This window comes from Thamnophis elegans, chromosome 10, assembly GCF_009769535.1.
Source record: "Thamnophis elegans isolate rThaEle1 chromosome 10, rThaEle1.pri, whole genome shotgun sequence".
In the NCBI taxonomy this organism is placed as follows: Eukaryota; Metazoa; Chordata; class Lepidosauria; order Squamata; family Colubridae; genus Thamnophis; species Thamnophis elegans.
Genome location: NC_045550.1, coordinates 32,521,153 through 32,539,217, shown reverse-complemented (window position 1 = coordinate 32,539,217; position 18,065 = coordinate 32,521,153). Strand labels below are relative to the sequence as shown.

Genomic DNA, 18,065 nt, shown 5'->3' with positions numbered 1-18,065 from the left:
ACCCACAGAGAGGGCTCTGCGTGCTACCTCTGGCACACATGCTACAGGTTTGCCATCACAGATCTATCGGTATTCATTTGTTTCCTTGGCTGTATAGGTAGTCTTAACAACTGTGGCAAAGTCGGTCATAAATTGGATTTACTCACTTAACATGTCTCACTTAGCAACAGAAATCTGGGGTTCAATTGTAGTTGTAAGTCAAGTAAGTGATTTTTGAAGAATTTTGTTCAACACCACATTCAGTCTTTTTATCCTGCTTCTTAAAAGTCCAGGTTTTTTTTCTTCCATACAGTGTTACAGGAAATACTTCCATAGTTGTAATGTCTGTGTTTATAGACAGGAATATCTTTTCCAAGCATTGAAAAAATGCTAAATATAAACCATTAGCTTTGAATTGCTGGAAAAAATGAGCAATTTAAAATGTTCTCAATTTTTCTGTCATGTGCCATTGTTATAGAAAATATTGAATATTTATAAATTTTTATGCAGAAGAACATATGTCTTCAAATGTTGTTGCAAATACTTCAGTTTTCAATCTAAATTCATGTAATTTAATTGCTTTTCACATGTAACTAGATCTGTCACAAATGAGTCCCCTCTAAAACATTACTTTAAAAAAAACCTTGTCATGTGGTATCTTTCATCACTGGATAACAAATTGCTAGAACATTGGGTCTTTTGTTCTTTCTACAACATGCTATGTGATAACTGAGGCAAAGCTACAGCTACTGCACTACTTCAAGATCTATTTGAACAATGCTCTGTATTTGCTTGGAGTGTTTTTTGTCACTGAATTAACTACTTATAAGAAGTTGAGGTATTTCATGAAATATCAGCTATAAATCTGTTTATAGTATCCTTGAATACAAAATCTTTTAGAATTTTATTGGGTGAAATTTACTGGAAATGAATATAACTATTTGCACTTACTGGAAAATGAATCTTCCTCTAATTGTAAATATACAATTACAAATAATTCTTCTGTACATTTAGGCTGTGTTCACAGGAACTCTGTCAGTATATCAATATTGTAAGTTCTTATGCTTCTTTTTTAGAGTTGACTTGCACAATAATTAGGGAAAGGCATATATGAACAACCTCAGTTTCATAGAGAATTCAGTTTCAGTTTTTTATGTTTTTATAAATCAGCAAAATCTAATGAACCATTCTTGAAAAGAACGTTTTAAGGCCGTTTTTTCTTATATTTGTTTTATACTGACACAAGAACTGTTCATTAATCACTGCAAAACTCTTCTATGTAGTGCAAAAGGAAATAGCATGATGGCAGGTGCTACTTGGTTTAAACTCTAAAGCAGGAAGAGGCAGAAAGACCCTTATAATGGTTAGCAATGTTTTAATGTTTAATTTCAAAAACATTTGCATTATGTACAGCATTGGGGATGGACATAAGTTATTTTTATGGTCAGTCAAATAAAAATTTACACTGAGGATAAGATTTTAGGTGACTGGTTTTTTTAACATTTTTGTCTAGTGAAACAAAAAATGTTTCACTAAACATTTTCCTTGTTTTGGCTTGGTCTGCTGGTTATTTCTCTTTTCATTTGATGATTCATTTTCAGGTTTTGATCTGTGCTTTAGTATTCATTTCAATTACATACCTGCTAATAGTGATAAGTTAGTGTACTTTTAGAAGTTAGATTTATACAGGTAGTCCTCAACTTACGTTTTATTTAGTGATTGTTCAAAGTTACAACAGTATTGAAAAGTGACTTATGACTTAGAACCATTGCAATAGTCACATGGTCAGAATTGGGGGGGGTGGCTTGGCAACAGGCATGTATTTATAACAGCTGCACTGCGTGATCACCATTTGTAACTTTCCGTCAGCTTCCAACAAGCAAAGTCAATGGGGGAAGCCAGATTCATTTTCTGACATGATTCACTTAACTGCAGTGATTCCCTTAATAGCCATGGCAAAAAGATCATGAAATGGGATAAAACTCACTTAACTGACTTGCTTAACAACAGCAATGTTGGGCTCAATTGTGGCCATAAGTTGAGGAGTACCTATATTCATTTCAAAGCAATATTTTCTAGTTATTTATTGTCAGTGACAACCTCACTGCTAAACCTGATGCTTATTATTCTAATCAAATTTTGGGTTAAATCAGGATATTGGCAACTTTGTAGAAAATGAAGTTTACAAAGAATTAGGTGATTTTCAGTCAGAAGCCTTCTAGAATAATTCCAGTGCAGGAGGGAAAAAAATCATAATTTAGCTGAGAAAAATAACTACTGAGCTTGTAATAGTTTGTTTGAGATGCCACATTTCAGTAGCAATACTACGTTTTATAAAATTAAATTGAGATTTCCAAATTATTTTAAAAAATAAGCATACGTTTTGGAAAATTGGATAATACGGCAATGTCTTTTAGATTACTTCTTAACGTTATGTTTTGTAAAATGCAATTTGTTTTTATATTGATATTTTTAAATATCTATTTTTTACATTTTACATTTATTACAACTTGGCTGGTTCTGGAACGAAAAACATTGTAGAAACAAATGCATACCAATAATACAAAAATGCACATACAAAACGCACACATACAAATCACTCGTTTTACTTGAGCAATAATTAAACACAAAAATATTTTTATAACCTATAATAAAGCTTAAATCAAAACGACAGGGGGCAAACAAGGATTTTCAGAATTTAAAACTACATACAAGTCCTTCGGGATTGGGCGGCATATAAATCCCATTAATAAATAAATAAATAATAAATACAAACTGTAGACAAACACAAAGAATAAAAGAATCTTTGCATTCTTGATCCCATGATCTCGACGTTCCCTGTGCATTTGTGCAGCTTACCCAATAATTTGCCTTCACGCCAATAGAGTCTTTACAGATACCTTGTGGGAAATGCAATACCACCGCTGTCCCTCCATGCAACAATAGGACCGCTAAGTCTCAGTAACTGTGCCTGCATCGCGCCTCCCCCCGCCTCCTTCCTTCTGTCTGTCTGTGGCGCCGAGCTCAGCGCCCGAAGCCGCCTGCCCGGCTCCGCCTCTTCCTTTCCCGGGCTGTGACCACGCGCGGCGATTCCGCTCACTCCCTTGGCCGCCCGGTGGGCCCTCCCCGCCATTGTAGGAGGCCGCGCCCTGCCCCAAGCGGTCAGGCCGGTAGCGAGAAGCTTGGCTCCTGTCCGGTGGCTCTGAGCGGCGTGGTGGCTGCGGGTTCTTCCTGGAGGAGCGGAGACCTGGCTGGAACGCAGGAAGGGCAGGGGGATCGCAGCTTCCTCTTCGGGTAGGAGGGGGGAAAAAACCCACACCACACAAATACACACTAAGCAATATTCAGGCCCGGGGGCTGAAGGGTTTGGCGGAGTCTCTCCCTCTACGCGCGCCCGGGAGGAAGTGGGGTTGTGGGCCCGCCGAAGGGGGAAGGGGCTGCTTTTCCCTTGAGGTCGGGCAGGTGGGCGAGAAAGCGGGATGGGTGGGGTGAGGAGGGGGGTCTGCAGGAGTTCCTCAGCCGGCCCCCCTCGCGGCTGCTGCTCTCTCCTCTCGGAACTGAAAGGCTCGGGCTGGTGTACTTTCCCTTACTTCTTGCGCATTTTATTACCACAGACCGTGTAGGCGAATAGTTTAGCTCCTACTTATAAAGGAGCTGTTCATAAACTCGCGTGTCTCTTTTCTCATTCTTTAACCCCTAGAAGCCAACAGAAAAACCTTTGTGGCCTTTGGAGGCTGCTCCTCTGAGAAGGGCAAAGATGGTCCCGGACCAGGCCCGTTGGGCGGGTTAGGTTCTTTCTCCCTTGTCCCCGGAAGCAGGTGGCGCAGAGTAGTTGTAGCTCGCGGGCAAAATGAGCGCTATTGTAATGGTACTGTAAGGAAGAGGCGCCGCTGCTCCGTGTCGCTTACCTGCCCTTTTTCTATGGGGGAATAAGCCTGCTTCGTTACCTAGAGGGCGAATGCAGGTGAGCGTTTTTTGTTATTTCCTGCTCTGCTCTTTGTTGTCAGGTTTTTGAGGAAGTGTAAGAACCCCTGGTAGTTGGGAGGTATCAGAAAGAATATTCCTCTCCATATCTGTTCCTGTGGAACAATGGCAAGAAATGGATTATTACATTCTTGTCCTCCTCTTGATTTTCTCATCTTTGAAACAAAATGCAAAACTACTTGATCCAGTAGAGTACCGGTAGTTCTAATTTCTTAAGAATTGGAAGGCAGTGACCTTCAGTCTTTTTGTGTCCACACCTGATCTTAGAATATTTGTGAACATACTTAAAATGGGAGTGTCATAGTTGTACTCTTTCTTTCAGGTGATTACATTGGGTATGATGTTTTTAGATCCTGATCACCCTAGAGGAGGGTGTGTTGGAATGAGAAAAAGGCTTCATCTGCCTTCTTCCTCTTTTTTTGGTTCACTGACAGGAGTTCAAGATGTTGAAATAAATTTAAGGATGATATGTCATTATTTGTTCAAAGAGAGGAGCAAATATTTGCTTGTGCAATTCCATCCTGATATCTTAAAATATTTATTTAAAACTTAGTTGATAATATTTTAATTTAGCTGTTATTTAACCTTTATTTAATTTTTAGAGTACTGTTAAAAATTAAACAATGAATAGTTCATTAAAAATTGTTTTTAGTTGCAAACAATTTTACTTAAACTTACAAATACAATATATTATATAAGTCTTACGTCCTTTGTAAGCTCAATAAATAAGGTAGAGAATTATTTGAATATCAATAGAACATTTTGACTGACAGATCATAGACCAGAAATCAGTCTTTCCTAGCCCTGTGTTACAATAATAATAACCTGTTTTACTACTGCAGCTTTCTGACTTGGAAAGTTCCTGCAAGCAAATGCTGTAGAAATAGATTCTTATATGGGCTAGACTATGTGGTCTCCCATGTTTCCTCTAGTTGTTACATTCCTGAATATTATGATTTGATATTGTACAAAGATGTCCAAATGATTGCTTATACATTATACAGAATCACTATTGTTTAAATCATAATTGGCTAGCTCATATAATATGCATTCGACTGTATGAGAGTGATGAGTGGTGTAATAATTAAATAATTGCACTTTTAATGTCTTGTGATTATTGGATTTATGCAGTGGTTTATTTGGTTTTAACTGAGCATGTTATTGAGGATGAGATGGTTAGATAGTATCGATGCAGTGGGCAGACTCCAGGAGACATTGGGGGATCCTGGGGGTGGGGAGCTACATTGTGCTGTGGTCCATGGGGTCGCAAAGAGTCAGATACGATTTAGCGACTGAACAACAATTATGTCATTTGAATCCAGCCATTACAAATAATTCAATAAACCATAGTCAGACAAACATGATGTATGACTTGGACCTGTGAGCATGTATGAATGCGTATTAGAGAGGAAATATGTATGAAAGGACTAAACGGCAGAATCCTAGAGTAGCCAAACCAGTTTTCATGGCTACTATTTTAAAAAATGGGTCAACTTTGTTTTGCTATGCATTTATATTTTTCGTATCTGTATCTATCACAAAGGTATTTTTCAATTGTCTTTTGAAAAGTACCTTTATGATAATCATGACCTGGATAATTGAGATTCTCTGTAGACGTATCTGTATCTGTTATATGATGTCATCATTGTTGTATGATGTGGCTCAAATCTAGACCTAGAAAGAAAAAAAGGTCCTTTGGATTCTATGCAACTATTCAGCATGAAAATCTTACGTGAATAAAGATATATGTGGATTAGCAGAAACAAATAAATTTAATTTCTGACTGAACTACTTTTGGTTTTTTAATGTCTGAATATTTGTAGAAGTATAAAACTGAAAACCACAGTTGTATATTTGCATGGTTAGCCAATATAATAACAATGTAAGTAATAATGTTGACCACAAATTTTTGAAAACTTTATTTTATGTAATATTCCAATGTATAATTGAATGCATTTTGTTCCCTTGGAATGTATTATTCTGCTCTAAGTACGGTACTCAAATTCTAAATAACCCTTATAGGGTTACTTACTGTGGCTTTGTTCATGTTTATATTGCTTCTGTATTTATACCTTAATGTTATGCCTACAACACTATATAAGCATAAATAGCTTGTAGATCTCAGGAAAAATATAGTTGATTTTCAAACATTGATGAATAGTTATATATTTGATAATAACTTTAGTATTTATTTGCCACTCAGAGTTGATTTGAATGGGATGGACAACATATAATTAATAAATAAACTTCCTTCCATCATCCTTCTTTGGTGTGTTATTTATTGCCATAAGCCAGCAATTTTGGGTAGCATAACATTTCTATCTTTTTGAGGGGGTTTTGCAGCTAGGTCAAAAAGAGTGAATGACTCTGATGAATATATTAAGTATTTTGTAGAGGAAACATTAACTTCAAATTGCTGCAAATATTTGTTGCAAAAGAAAGAATGAAACTAATCATGAAACTGAAGATTTTTGAGGGTTAAGGTGCTGATCTAGAAATCATGAGAATGTTAGTTCTAGTCCTGCCTTAGCCATCAAAGCTGGCTGGCTGACTTGGATGAGGCATACTTACTCAGACCCACTCAAACCCACTTCACAGAGTTGTTGTTTTAGGAAAAATAGTTATTAATTGTTCATCTATTGATGGCTTGTCTTTTATTTGTACACTCTGCAGTTACATCAGGAAGTCAGTAGAAACAGTTTTGATATGCTGTTTGTGAAGTGGCCTTCCCTCCTACTAATAACTGAATTATAATAAACTGAACAAATCAATTCCAAAACATTTTGGAATATTTTATAATATTCTATCCCAGTGAAATAAATGGGGCCTAACTGACATTACGTACCAGTTGCCATCTTTCCAGAGATGAGTACAGTTACAGCATGTAAGTCCAAATCAATTTGACAGTTTATGCTTAAAAAAAAAATCCATGGACAGATAGTATAGCCTTTATTGTCATTGTACATCATGTATACAACAAAATTGGTTAGAAGACAGTAGAAGATAAAGGGGAAATTAGAGTTAAGCAAATGGAACACTTTTATTTTCTATTTCATTAAAAAAACACTTTGGAATAAGCAGTACACAAGCTATATTATATACAATTAATAATTGCAAATGGTGCTTCTCTGTATTTTCATGCATATATATAATTTATTTTTATTTGCAATTAAATGGAACATAATTAAACTTGTTTTAATCAATTGTCATAAGTATTTAAAAGTAAAGGAAACCATGGCCATGAGAAAAACAAAGAAAATTATTTCACAGCTGTACTTCCTCCTAAAAATAGCTAATAATACTAAGTCCTATATTTATTTGCTTTCAACTACTAGCAGCCTATACAGTAATGTTGAACTGATTAAAATGTAAGGTACTTAATGTTGATTATTAATTAACTAATTAATGATGGATTCCATGTTTGCAAATTAGTCCGCTTGCTAAAATTTATTTCTAACAAACCCCCCACCCTCACCCCAATTTTCAGATTTGTGGAGAGGGGGGAAAATTGGAGTCACCCAACATGCATGTTCCCAGCCACAATTGAACAAGATGTTTTCTTGTTTCTTTTTTCATCTCTCATACTATAAACAAGTGCTCTTTTTGTGGCCCATTTGGCATCATATTTTTGCATTTTTATGATGAAATATATATTAAAGTGTCTTTCAACAAACCCAAAACGAAGTTGTATATTGATTAATTGTGGGGTGTTTGGTGCTCTCTGAGCTTGCCTGTTTTTTTGCACACGTTTCATTACCCAAACTAGCTCAGATGATGTTATCTAGTTTGGGTAATGAAACATCTGCAAGAAAACAAGCAAGCTCAGAGAGCACCAAGAATTCCTCATGTCAACCCTGAGCTACAAATATTCTCCTTTATATTGATTAGTTGATAAAAATAGGACCAATGATTCAATATTTGCTAATTCAGTGTTTGTTTTTATAGTACAAAACTACCATGAATATTGGGAATTGTTGAAAATTAAGGAATCTGTTTGGAATAGAGGACAAAACCAGTCAGATATAGCTAAACTGTACCCCAGACCTCCATCAGTGATTTGAAGTTCAGCAATGTGTGGAGAGCTATGAGTTCTTATCCTTGTAGTAGGTCATTTTTTATATTCTAAATTGCACCTGGATGATGATAGAAAGACCAAGGTGTAATTACTAACAACCAGTTCTGTTAGAAGTCAAGCCATAATTTTTTGCAGTGTTTAGATTTCCCAAATAGCTAGTCTCGGAACTCTAAATAAAGAAGGCAATTGCTTCATCTAAAATAAAATTTTGCCATTCATTACAGTACAATACCCTTTGCTGACCCTCTGAGTCAGGAGAGGAGCATTTATTGGAGTTTCAAATGCCAGGAAGAAATAGTTGATATACTGCTTCACCAATTAGAACTTGGCATAGTTCTGTAATTTTTAATTACACATGGAGCATAATGAGCAAAGTTTGATCAATGGGGAAAACATTAGGATTTAATTTCAGCTGGATTATTTACATCATTTTCTTTGATCCAAATAGTTAAGATGAAGTAGATTTTGTGAACAACATTACAAACCTTTGTAAAGTGAAATTCTTGTGGTACCTTGGTAAGTGAACAGCTGGATTTTTTTCGAGCTACTGAGAAAAAACAGCTTTATATATCTAATGTTTTATAGTGTAAGTAGCTCCTTGCCTCACTCATGTTTGAAAGCTTTACCTTGGCACTCTTCCTGAAGAATGTTCTTGATTTTTTGGCAGTAACAATGTATGTGTGAGGGTGTGGAATTACTATCCTTTTCCATTGCTCTGCTGGGTTGTTTTTTTGCTATGTGGAGGCAATGTTTCCCTTTGTTTGAAACACTTGTATAACAAGCCATCAGCTTTATGATAGTGTACCTAGGTTAAGTACTAATTATCTACTGTCTGGAGCCATTATAACGAGCTCATATTTATCTTTGGTCTTCTAAAAATATTGTCTTTTCAAACATGAGCAAGAAAATCTTTGGCTTTAGATTTAACTGAAATTTTATCAAAATAAAAGACCCAATTCCAAGGCACACCATAAGAACAATATTCAGTAGGAAAACTAAGTTAATTAATTATCAGATCATTTATTTCCAACTTGTGAATATTAGTAAATAATTTATGGTATTGTAGAAGGGTTCTGAAACATTTTTTCCTATTTACTACATTAAGTATTGAACTTATTTTAAACTTTCTTTAAAATGAGTGGCAGTGGGATTAGGGATGTACAGTGCATTGGCTCCAAAGCTGAAAAAGGGGCTTGTTGCTTGCGGCCCATAGTCACACAGCTAGCTTTCATGGCTAAGGTGGAACTAGAACTCATAGTCTCCAACTTTATTGATATGAGGATGGGTGCATATGCCATATGGTTTAGTGCCTCCATTAGTAAGCTTTGCCTTTTCCTAGATTGCGTGGTAGTTGTATGATCTCAGGAAATACTCATTTGAATTAAGGAAATACCAACAGAGACTAATTCTAAAGCACCTTGTCTGATCCAGTCTACTCTTCCTTTTCTTGGAACTCTAGCCTTCCATGAGAAACCAGAAAAATGCATTTTCTTTAGGGAGTTACCATATTTTTCGGAGTATAAGACACACCGGAGTATAAGATGCACCAAGATTTTGAAGAGGTAAATTAAAAAAAATTTTTTTTTGCACTCTGCAGACCTCCTAAAACCCTCTGCATGCCTCATTTTTTGTGAAAAACAGAGCATGCAGAGAGTTTGAGTGTGTTCCTGAGGCTAGCCCCCACCCATGAGCAAAAAACAACATTTTTTTTGCGAAAATGGGCCTGTTTTTTTGCCAAAAAGAGGGCATGCATAGCCTTTAGGAGGCTTGTAGAGTGCTCCTGGGGGGTGGGAAATGAGCAAAAAATGACCTGTTTGTCACTCGTTTTTGCCCTCCCCCAGCCCCTAGGAGCATTTTGCAGGCCTCCCAAACCCTCTGCACGTCCATTTTTGTGAAGGGGGCAGAGTTTTAGGAAACAAAAAATGCTGTATTCAGTGTATAAGAGCACCCAGATGTTCATCCTCTTTTTTTGAGGGGGGGAGGTGCTTCTTATACTCTGAAAATATGGTATTCATAGACTGCTATATGTGTCTTTACCCCCCGAAGCACTTTGACTCTAAAGTACAGAGATGTAAGTAAGATGTATTCTTACAATGAGTTCAAAGAAGTATTTATTCCTTACATTTCTGTCTTGATTTTTCACCAGTAGCTGAAGGCTTTGTTGATTGCATTCCTTTCACCCAATTTTCATGGTCAGGAATATTTTGAAATACATAACTGTGAAGAACTTGGATATTTATTTAATTTATCTGCCACCCATCTTACGATTCTAGGCTACTAGTGCATGTCTGAAGTAATTCCAGTAACAATTAAGCATGGTTATTCCTATGTTAGCTATGGTAAAGAAATGATTTAGGAAATTTTGTCTTTTCTTTTCATTACTATCTGATATAAGGATAGGACAAGTTAGATTGTGCAATTTTCCTATGCTAAATCAGGAGAAGACAACTCTTTATATCGTGTTTTCCTGAAAATAAGACAGGGTCTTATTTTCTTTTGAATCCCAAAATAAGCACTTGGCCTTATTTTCGGGGAGGTCTTATTTTTGAGGTGCAGGAGGCGGCAAGCGTGGTCACCTCATGGCTGTGGTGTGTTGCAGTATTTTGGGGGAGGGATTATTTTGGAGGGAGAGCTTATTTTAGCGCATGTACTCAAAAACCCGATTGGGCTTATTATCTGAGGAGGTCTTATTTTGGGAGAAACAGGGAAGTATATTGGCTAATTAAGTTTATTCCTATCTCATCCATTCCTCCAAGGTGTCAATTTATTTATTTAGAAAATTAATTTGGTTGTTTATCTTAAGCAACTGGATATCTATCACACAGTACATTTTAAAAGGTACTTTAATTAAAAACCAATATAGGAATACATAGAATACAGTTAAACATAACAAAATGCTACAACTAAGGTTTCCATAAAGAACTAACAATACAAACACATATATCAGGCTGCACTGTTATGTTAGCCCTAATGCTTGGAGGAAGAGCTATGACTTTCCTGACGGTATATATGGTAATAGAAAATATACTGTATTAAATTTCATTTTAGATATGTTTATATAAACTTGATCATATTCAGGTAGGATTATATTATGTCACTATATTTGGCTCACATTTAATATGCAACATGAACAACACTTCAACCTAGATTTGATTAGAACATCTTTTACTTTGTTTTAATAAATTAGTATAAATTGTATGTGTTGTATTGAGCTATTTATCTCCTTGAAGATAAACTATTTTTACACTAAAATTGATATGCCCAATGTTATGTGAATGTGTTGTTTATAATCGGAAACCATATTGCTTATTGGGCTTTGAAAGGACCTATTTGAATGGGTCAGCTTTTCTTTATGAGGAATAAAAATGATTTCATTTTGATTGTATGTTGATTCTTTATTTAAGATGTTTTAATTTTATATATATATAAAATATGCCTTATAAAAATCTCACTACAGATAAATGCCACTAGTTTTCTAAGTTTATGTTAGTATGTGGGGAGACATAGGCAGAGAAACCAACAAAAGGAAAACAGCTGTGGGGAGCAAGAGAATTTCTACAAGGTATGAATCAAACAAATAAGGTAGAACCAGCAGGATGGTGGGCATTCTCGTTTTGAATTATTCTCCTCAAAGTAAGCAAGCTCCCCTTATCCCAATTTGATTTATATACTTCTTCCCTTATTCTGTGTTTACTATCATGCACATTTGAAGCCACAGTGTTAAATGGTTACTAGTCTTTCTGTGAAATTTAAAATTTCTACTGGAGTCTGGAAACAAAAACATTACCTGGATTCCTGGATTCTCATCCTCTGGAATGCTAACTTTAGTTGGAATTTCCCTGATAGAAATGCACTGGAGGCTGAAAGCTTTGTTGTCCTTACAACAGAGTTGTAACTGGTACAAGGAGACACAGTTATGGCTGACTCAGAATTGCTGTGCTTAGTTTAAGATTTTCATAAAGTTAATGATTATTGAGAATGATATCATTTAATAATAGAGGGAAATTATGTAATTATGGCCTTGGCATAATTTACAAGCTGAGTATAGTCTTAAATCTGAAAAAGACTGCCTTCCCCTGAAAAATCCTGGGATATTGCTGAGTGTAGACTTAAGATATTGATTTGTGGCATGCTTGGCCTTCATGTGGCAGCTCCCGATTGTGTAGGGCCTTCTTCCTAAGACCGTACTTGCTTCTTGTCGAAATTTCATGCAATTTTCTCATAATATTGTGAAAGGCAGGCACATGAAAGAAGACTCGAACTGCACCTGTGTAAAAGAAGGACCCTTCTAGTGGGTCCTACTTCCATGCCAATACAGTTGGGACCTTCTTTTGCACATCTGCATTTTTCAAAGTAGGCGTATGAAAAAGACCCTAGCTGCACCAGTACATAAGAAGAACCCTTCTTGCTGGCTATTTCTGACCTGGCTAGTACACAGACACCTTGGCCAGGGTGTGAATGGAGGCTCTGTCTGGAATGCAACAGAAATCTCGGCACCAACAGAAAGAAGGCAATGTGAAGAGGCCCCAGCTGATATAGTAGTGCACCAGGTAGCAGTCTGCAGGACTGGATAATAGGGGTACTGATGTCAGTAAGTAGGAGAGCAGTCAGGAAGCTGTTATAAATGTCAGTGGGCCAAGTGGACCTGAATTTCATTCATATGACTGCAGGAGAGCTGCAACCGCTGAAACTTTGAGGATTGGTCATAAATCCCTTGCTTCCAATGTCACAATTTTGAACAGTTGCTGAAGAATTGAGCAGTAAGCGAGGACACTGTACCTATTATAATAATTTATATTTTGTATAAGTTTAATGAAATAGCAGTATTAACTTTCTGATATTGGGAATGCAAAGTGAAAGTTGTATCAAGTTCTTACATTTTGTGCTTTTCTTCTTAAAGAATTGTTATCACTTTGTATTTTTTTTTAAAGTCTCACCAGCCTTAATAACAAAGGAACATCTTTTGAGATTGAAACCAAAATGCCTTTTACTGTACGTACTTCAAACCCTATTAACTGACTTTGATCCTGTTCATTTGCAGGTTCATGAGGGATGAAATTGCTAAATGGACTTAATCTTTTTTTTAATTGAAAGACCTTCTTTTCAGATATGTTAAAAGCAAGGGTATAGGGGAATCAAGAATTGTTAGTTTACTTGATTAGATTTCAGCAAGGTGAGCTTTTCAGTTGATATATATATGTGTGTGTGTGTGTGTGTGTTGCATTTGTGCTGATAAATAAATAAAGGGAGACTATCAGCACAAATGCAACACAAATGTAACAAAGGCAACAGTAAAAATAATGGCTTTCTGTCGTGATAGTCTCTTGTGACGAGCTGATAGACAGAGAAAGAAAGCAGTATGCTTCCTCCCATATTTGGGCATACCAGGGGTTGTGACATGACATAACATACATACATACATACATACATACATACATACATACATACATACATACATATATATGATTTTTACAACCCCTGGTAAGCCCCAATTATGGGAGGAAGCTAACTGCTTCCATCATTTGTCAATCGGCTCGTCACAAGAGTCCATCACGACAGAAACCCAATATTTTTACTGTTGCCTTTGTTATATTTGTGTGTTTTTTTATTTGTGCTGATAAATAAATAAAGGGAGACTAGTATAGATCTATTTCAAGCTATTTAGCTCTCATCCCAGTAAGGGTATGGCTAGCTGATGAGAGCTAAATAGCTTGAAATAGATCTATACTAGTCTCCCTTTATTTATTTATCAGCACAAATTAAAAAAACATTATATATATATATATATATATATATATATATATATATATATATATATATATATATATATATATACACACACACACACACACACACACACACATACATACATACATACATATATATATATATATATAGAGAGAGAGGTAGGTAGGTAGGTAGGTAGGTAGGTAGGTAGGTAGGTAGGGGGACTTTCCTGGAATTGATCTCTTGCTCCTGTTGTTTATTTATTTATTTGGAGAGCTTTTGTGATGCTTCAGTCATTAGTCACTGCATTTCTGATTTTGAAAACACCTAGCTATCTCTTTTTGAAGTTCTGCTTGCTTAGCTGGAAAATGTAATAATGCCTTCTTTTGGTTTTACATGGAATATTTCTGAGTTGCTGTTTTGTGAAATTATCTATTTTCTATTTATAATATTGGACAGTAAAATGTATATTGTCAAACTGAATTATCTATCATGACATTGGGATGTATGATTCAACAGTAATAAATATCAAATTTGTTCAGTATTTTTTTAAAATTAATATGGGATAAGAATAAATGTTTGAATGCACTAAAGAATCTGGTGACAAAGTTTTTGCTGTTTAATTTCAGAGTATTGTCTAGTCATTAATTATGTCTGACAACGGAGAGCTCGAAGACAAGCCACCAGCTCCACCTGTTCGGATGAGCAGTACTATCTTCAGTTCAGGAGGAAAAGATCCTTTATCTGCTAATCATAGCTTGAAACCTCTACCTTCGGTACCAGAAGAGAGAAAGCCTAGGAACAAAATCATCTCCATTTTCTCCAGCACTGAAAAAGGTAAAATGTTGCAGTTGTTTGATTGTATAATATTATTCCATTTGAATTTCATTGCACCATTGTGCTTCTGGGAGACACAAATATAGCAAATAAACTTTTATAGTGCATTTGGATCTATAAAAATTACGTATGATACATATATTCATGGAGGTGAATGTATGGGTTCATACCGTGTTTCCCCAAAAATACGACAGGGTCTTATATTTTTTTGTCCCACGAAATATGGCCTTGGGCTTATTAAAGGGGAGGGCTTATTGTTTTTGGGTTGCCAGGCAGCTGCTCCCTTGCGACCGGGCTCCCAAAGCACCGGGCACAGCCTTAGGATCGAATGGCTGTGTTGTGCTGTTGCAACAGCAACACTGCAGCCATGAGGTGACCATGCTTGTGAGCAGCTGCCCGGCAACCCCTCTTTCCAGCTGGGCACAGCGCCGCTGTCTGACCTAGCGGTACCTGGAAAGCACCAAGCAATGTGAGCACCTGTTCACCACTTCCCGCAGCTCGGTGCCTTCAGAATGCCCCTAGGTGAGTGAATGGGGCTCTGCATGGCTGGAGAGGGGGGGGTGCACAAGTGGCTTTTCCGCTCCCCGCTCGCGCGACTCGCAGGCTCACAATGCCTTTGGCTAACTCTACAGTACCTGCAGAGCCAGGGAATCTCCGCTGCTGCTGCCACACACCGTTTGGTTTTTTTTGTTTTTGCGGCTTTCAAAGCACAGAGGACGGATGCCACTCTGGAGAACACTCTATGGTAGCGTACAACCATAGAGCATACTCCCAGAGCGGTATCCTACCTCCATGCTTTGGAAGCCGCAATGGAAGACAGATGCCGCTGTGGGAGTACGCTCTATGGTTGTATGCTCTGCAGCCCACAACCATAGAGCGTACTCACAGATCGGCATCCGTCCTCCGTGCTTTGAAAGCCACAAAAAAAAAACCCTCAAGCAGCAGGCGGCGCCAGCAGCGAAGATGCCCTGGCTCTGCATGTAGAGTTAGCCAAGTGAGCCTGCGAGTTGCTCAAGCAGGGAGAGAAAAGCTGCTCGTGCACCCCTCCTCCAGCCCTGCAGAGCCCCATTCACTCATCTAGAGGCATTCCGAAGGCGCCGAGCTGTGGGAGTCAGAGGGCAGTGAACAGGTGCTCGCATTGCTTGGTGCCTTCCGGGTACTGCTAGGTCAGTCAGCAGTGCTGTGCCCGGCTGGAAAGGGGGTTGCCAGGTGGCTGCTCGCGAGCATGGTCACTTCATGGTTGCTGTGTTGCTGCTGCGACAGTGCAACACAGCCATTCGACCCTGAGGCTGTGCCTGGCTCTTCGGGAGCCTGATCGCAGGAGAGCAGCTGCCTGGCAACCCCCCCCTCTTGAGCTGGGCACAGCGCCGCTGACTGACCTAGTGGTATCCCAAAAGCACCAAGCAACAGGAGCGCCTTTGCCCCCAACTCGTTCCTGCAGCTTGGCGCCTTTGAGATACCGCTAGGTCGGCGAGCAGTGCTCTGCCTGGCCGGAGGGGCGGGATTGTCCAGGGGGCTTGTTTTTGGGAGGGGGATAATATTTTTGCCCACCCGAAATATGTGGCAAGGCTTTAGTTTCAGGACAGGTCGTATTTTCAGGGAAACACGGTAATACACTGTTTAAGTATTTAACAGGAAAACAATCATTTTATAAAGTTTAAAATTGATTTAAATTAGCTTGGAAGATAAACAGAGTGAGAATTCAGTCACCTTTATTTTGCTAGCTAATGTGAGATGTGGTGGCTCAGTGACTTAATGACGATGGAGACAGTCTGTACTCCAGTTTGAGTCCTAGCACTGCATGACAGTGAATGTCCCTTACTTGTCTCAGCTTCTGCCAACTAGCAGTTCAAAAGCAAATTACATGCAAGTAAATAAATTGGTACCACTTCAGTAGGAAAAAATGGTACTTCGAGTGGCAGCACAAGGTGATACTGGTGGTGGAAAAAGCCCTGGATGATGCTACTGAATGCAATCACGTTTTATGAGTGTGAAGCTAGTCTGCCCCCCTGTGCTGCATTCTGGATAGTGTGCGAGCATGAACTAAAGAGACTAACAAGTAGCAGCAGTCAAACAACTATGTTGTAATAACACTGTAGCCTTCTGACTAATGTAACAATCCTGTTGTTAAATAAATTATGCTGACTAATATTTCCTCAAAACAAAGGAAAGAATTTCATTTTCCAAATATTAAAAAGTAAATAAGGGGAAGTTGCCATTACAGGTAGTCCTTGAGTTATGACTGTAGTGACACTTGCCCATTACAGTTGCAAGTTGTGATGGTCATTAAGTGAGGGACCCATATGATCACCGTGCTTAATGACCCACCTTTGCTCTCCCTGATGTTGCTAAGCAGAGCATGGGGTGCCTTGTGTAGGGAGGTCCTGGATGCCTAGTGCAGGTCTGAGGCTCCTGTGAATGACTGGTTGGGAAGCAACTCCAAGCCTGCAAGTTGCAGTAGATTTGGGTACACTGCAGCCAGTCTGAACCTCCCCCGAGTAGCTGGGTGGGAAACAGGCCCAAGGCCAATGTGACCCTGGCAGGGCGGGATTGGTGGGAGAAATATGTTGTGGGGCGCTGCTGCAGTTTCCCTGCAAGCTATCATAAGTGAATGACTTCAGGAGCACTGAAGCGGCCATAACTTTAAAACTAGGTCGTAAGAAGCTTTTGGGGAGGAGGTGTCTATCATAACTTTGAATGGTCACTAATCAACTGGTGATACGTCCAAGATTATCTGTAATATTATATTAGTGAAATTGTTGATATTTGGTATTTTCCAAGTGAAACTTTAAAAGAAAAATTGGATTATGCTCCAAAATAATACTTATTTCTGTTATACAGAAGTGAGCAATTCAGTGTATGTTCAGTGTATCAGTATAACAATATTAATGGCTAAATAGGTCCTGTTTTTGTTTTTTAGGTTTTCTTAGAGTGATAATGAACAAGGAATTTGTAGTTTAAAAGTACAAAAATATATCTCCAGTTGTCTTCTGGTACATTTTGGAAAAGTGGGTGCATTTCAGATCCCCTTTCAGATCATGCTGCAGGCCTATGGAAGCATGCCTTTTTTGTCACTGCCTCTAGCCTCTGAATAGCTCAGTTTCTTCAGTTGTTCTTTATAGGCTAGTTTCTAGTCCCCTATCATTGTCCTTGCCCATCTCTTAATCCTTCTTAAGGGTTAAGCCTAATCTAGACTCAATACTTAGAATATGATCAATACAAAATAAAGTGGAATTATTTATTCCAAAATTTGGAAACTATTTCTTTTGATGGAGCCCAAAATGCTTTATGTCTTTGTGTAGGGAATGTATATGACTGCTGATTTCATATAGAAAGTCTAAATGCTCATAACAATCCACAAAATAAATATAATGAAATCTTCGTCAATAAAACAATAGAAGTGTGTAGAGAATGAAGATAATAAATTGGTGAACATCATCAGTAGAGCATTTGAAATAGATAG

At 37.9% G+C, this 18,065-nt stretch overlaps 1 protein-coding gene across 1 annotated transcript in view; it reads left to right on the top strand.

The window, feature by feature from the left end:
• Window positions 1-3,030: 3,030 nt before the first annotated feature.
• The window catches only part of PAK2 (p21 (RAC1) activated kinase 2), a 43,016-nt gene continuing 27,981 nt past the window's right edge, over window positions 3,031-18,065 (top strand). The window contains 2 exon segments of the mRNA XM_032225116.1: window positions 3,031-3,273; window positions 14,395-14,602. Of these exon segments, the coding sequence (XP_032081007.1) occupies window positions 14,416-14,602 (187 nt within the window). The 5' untranslated portion in view covers window positions 3,031-3,273; window positions 14,395-14,415.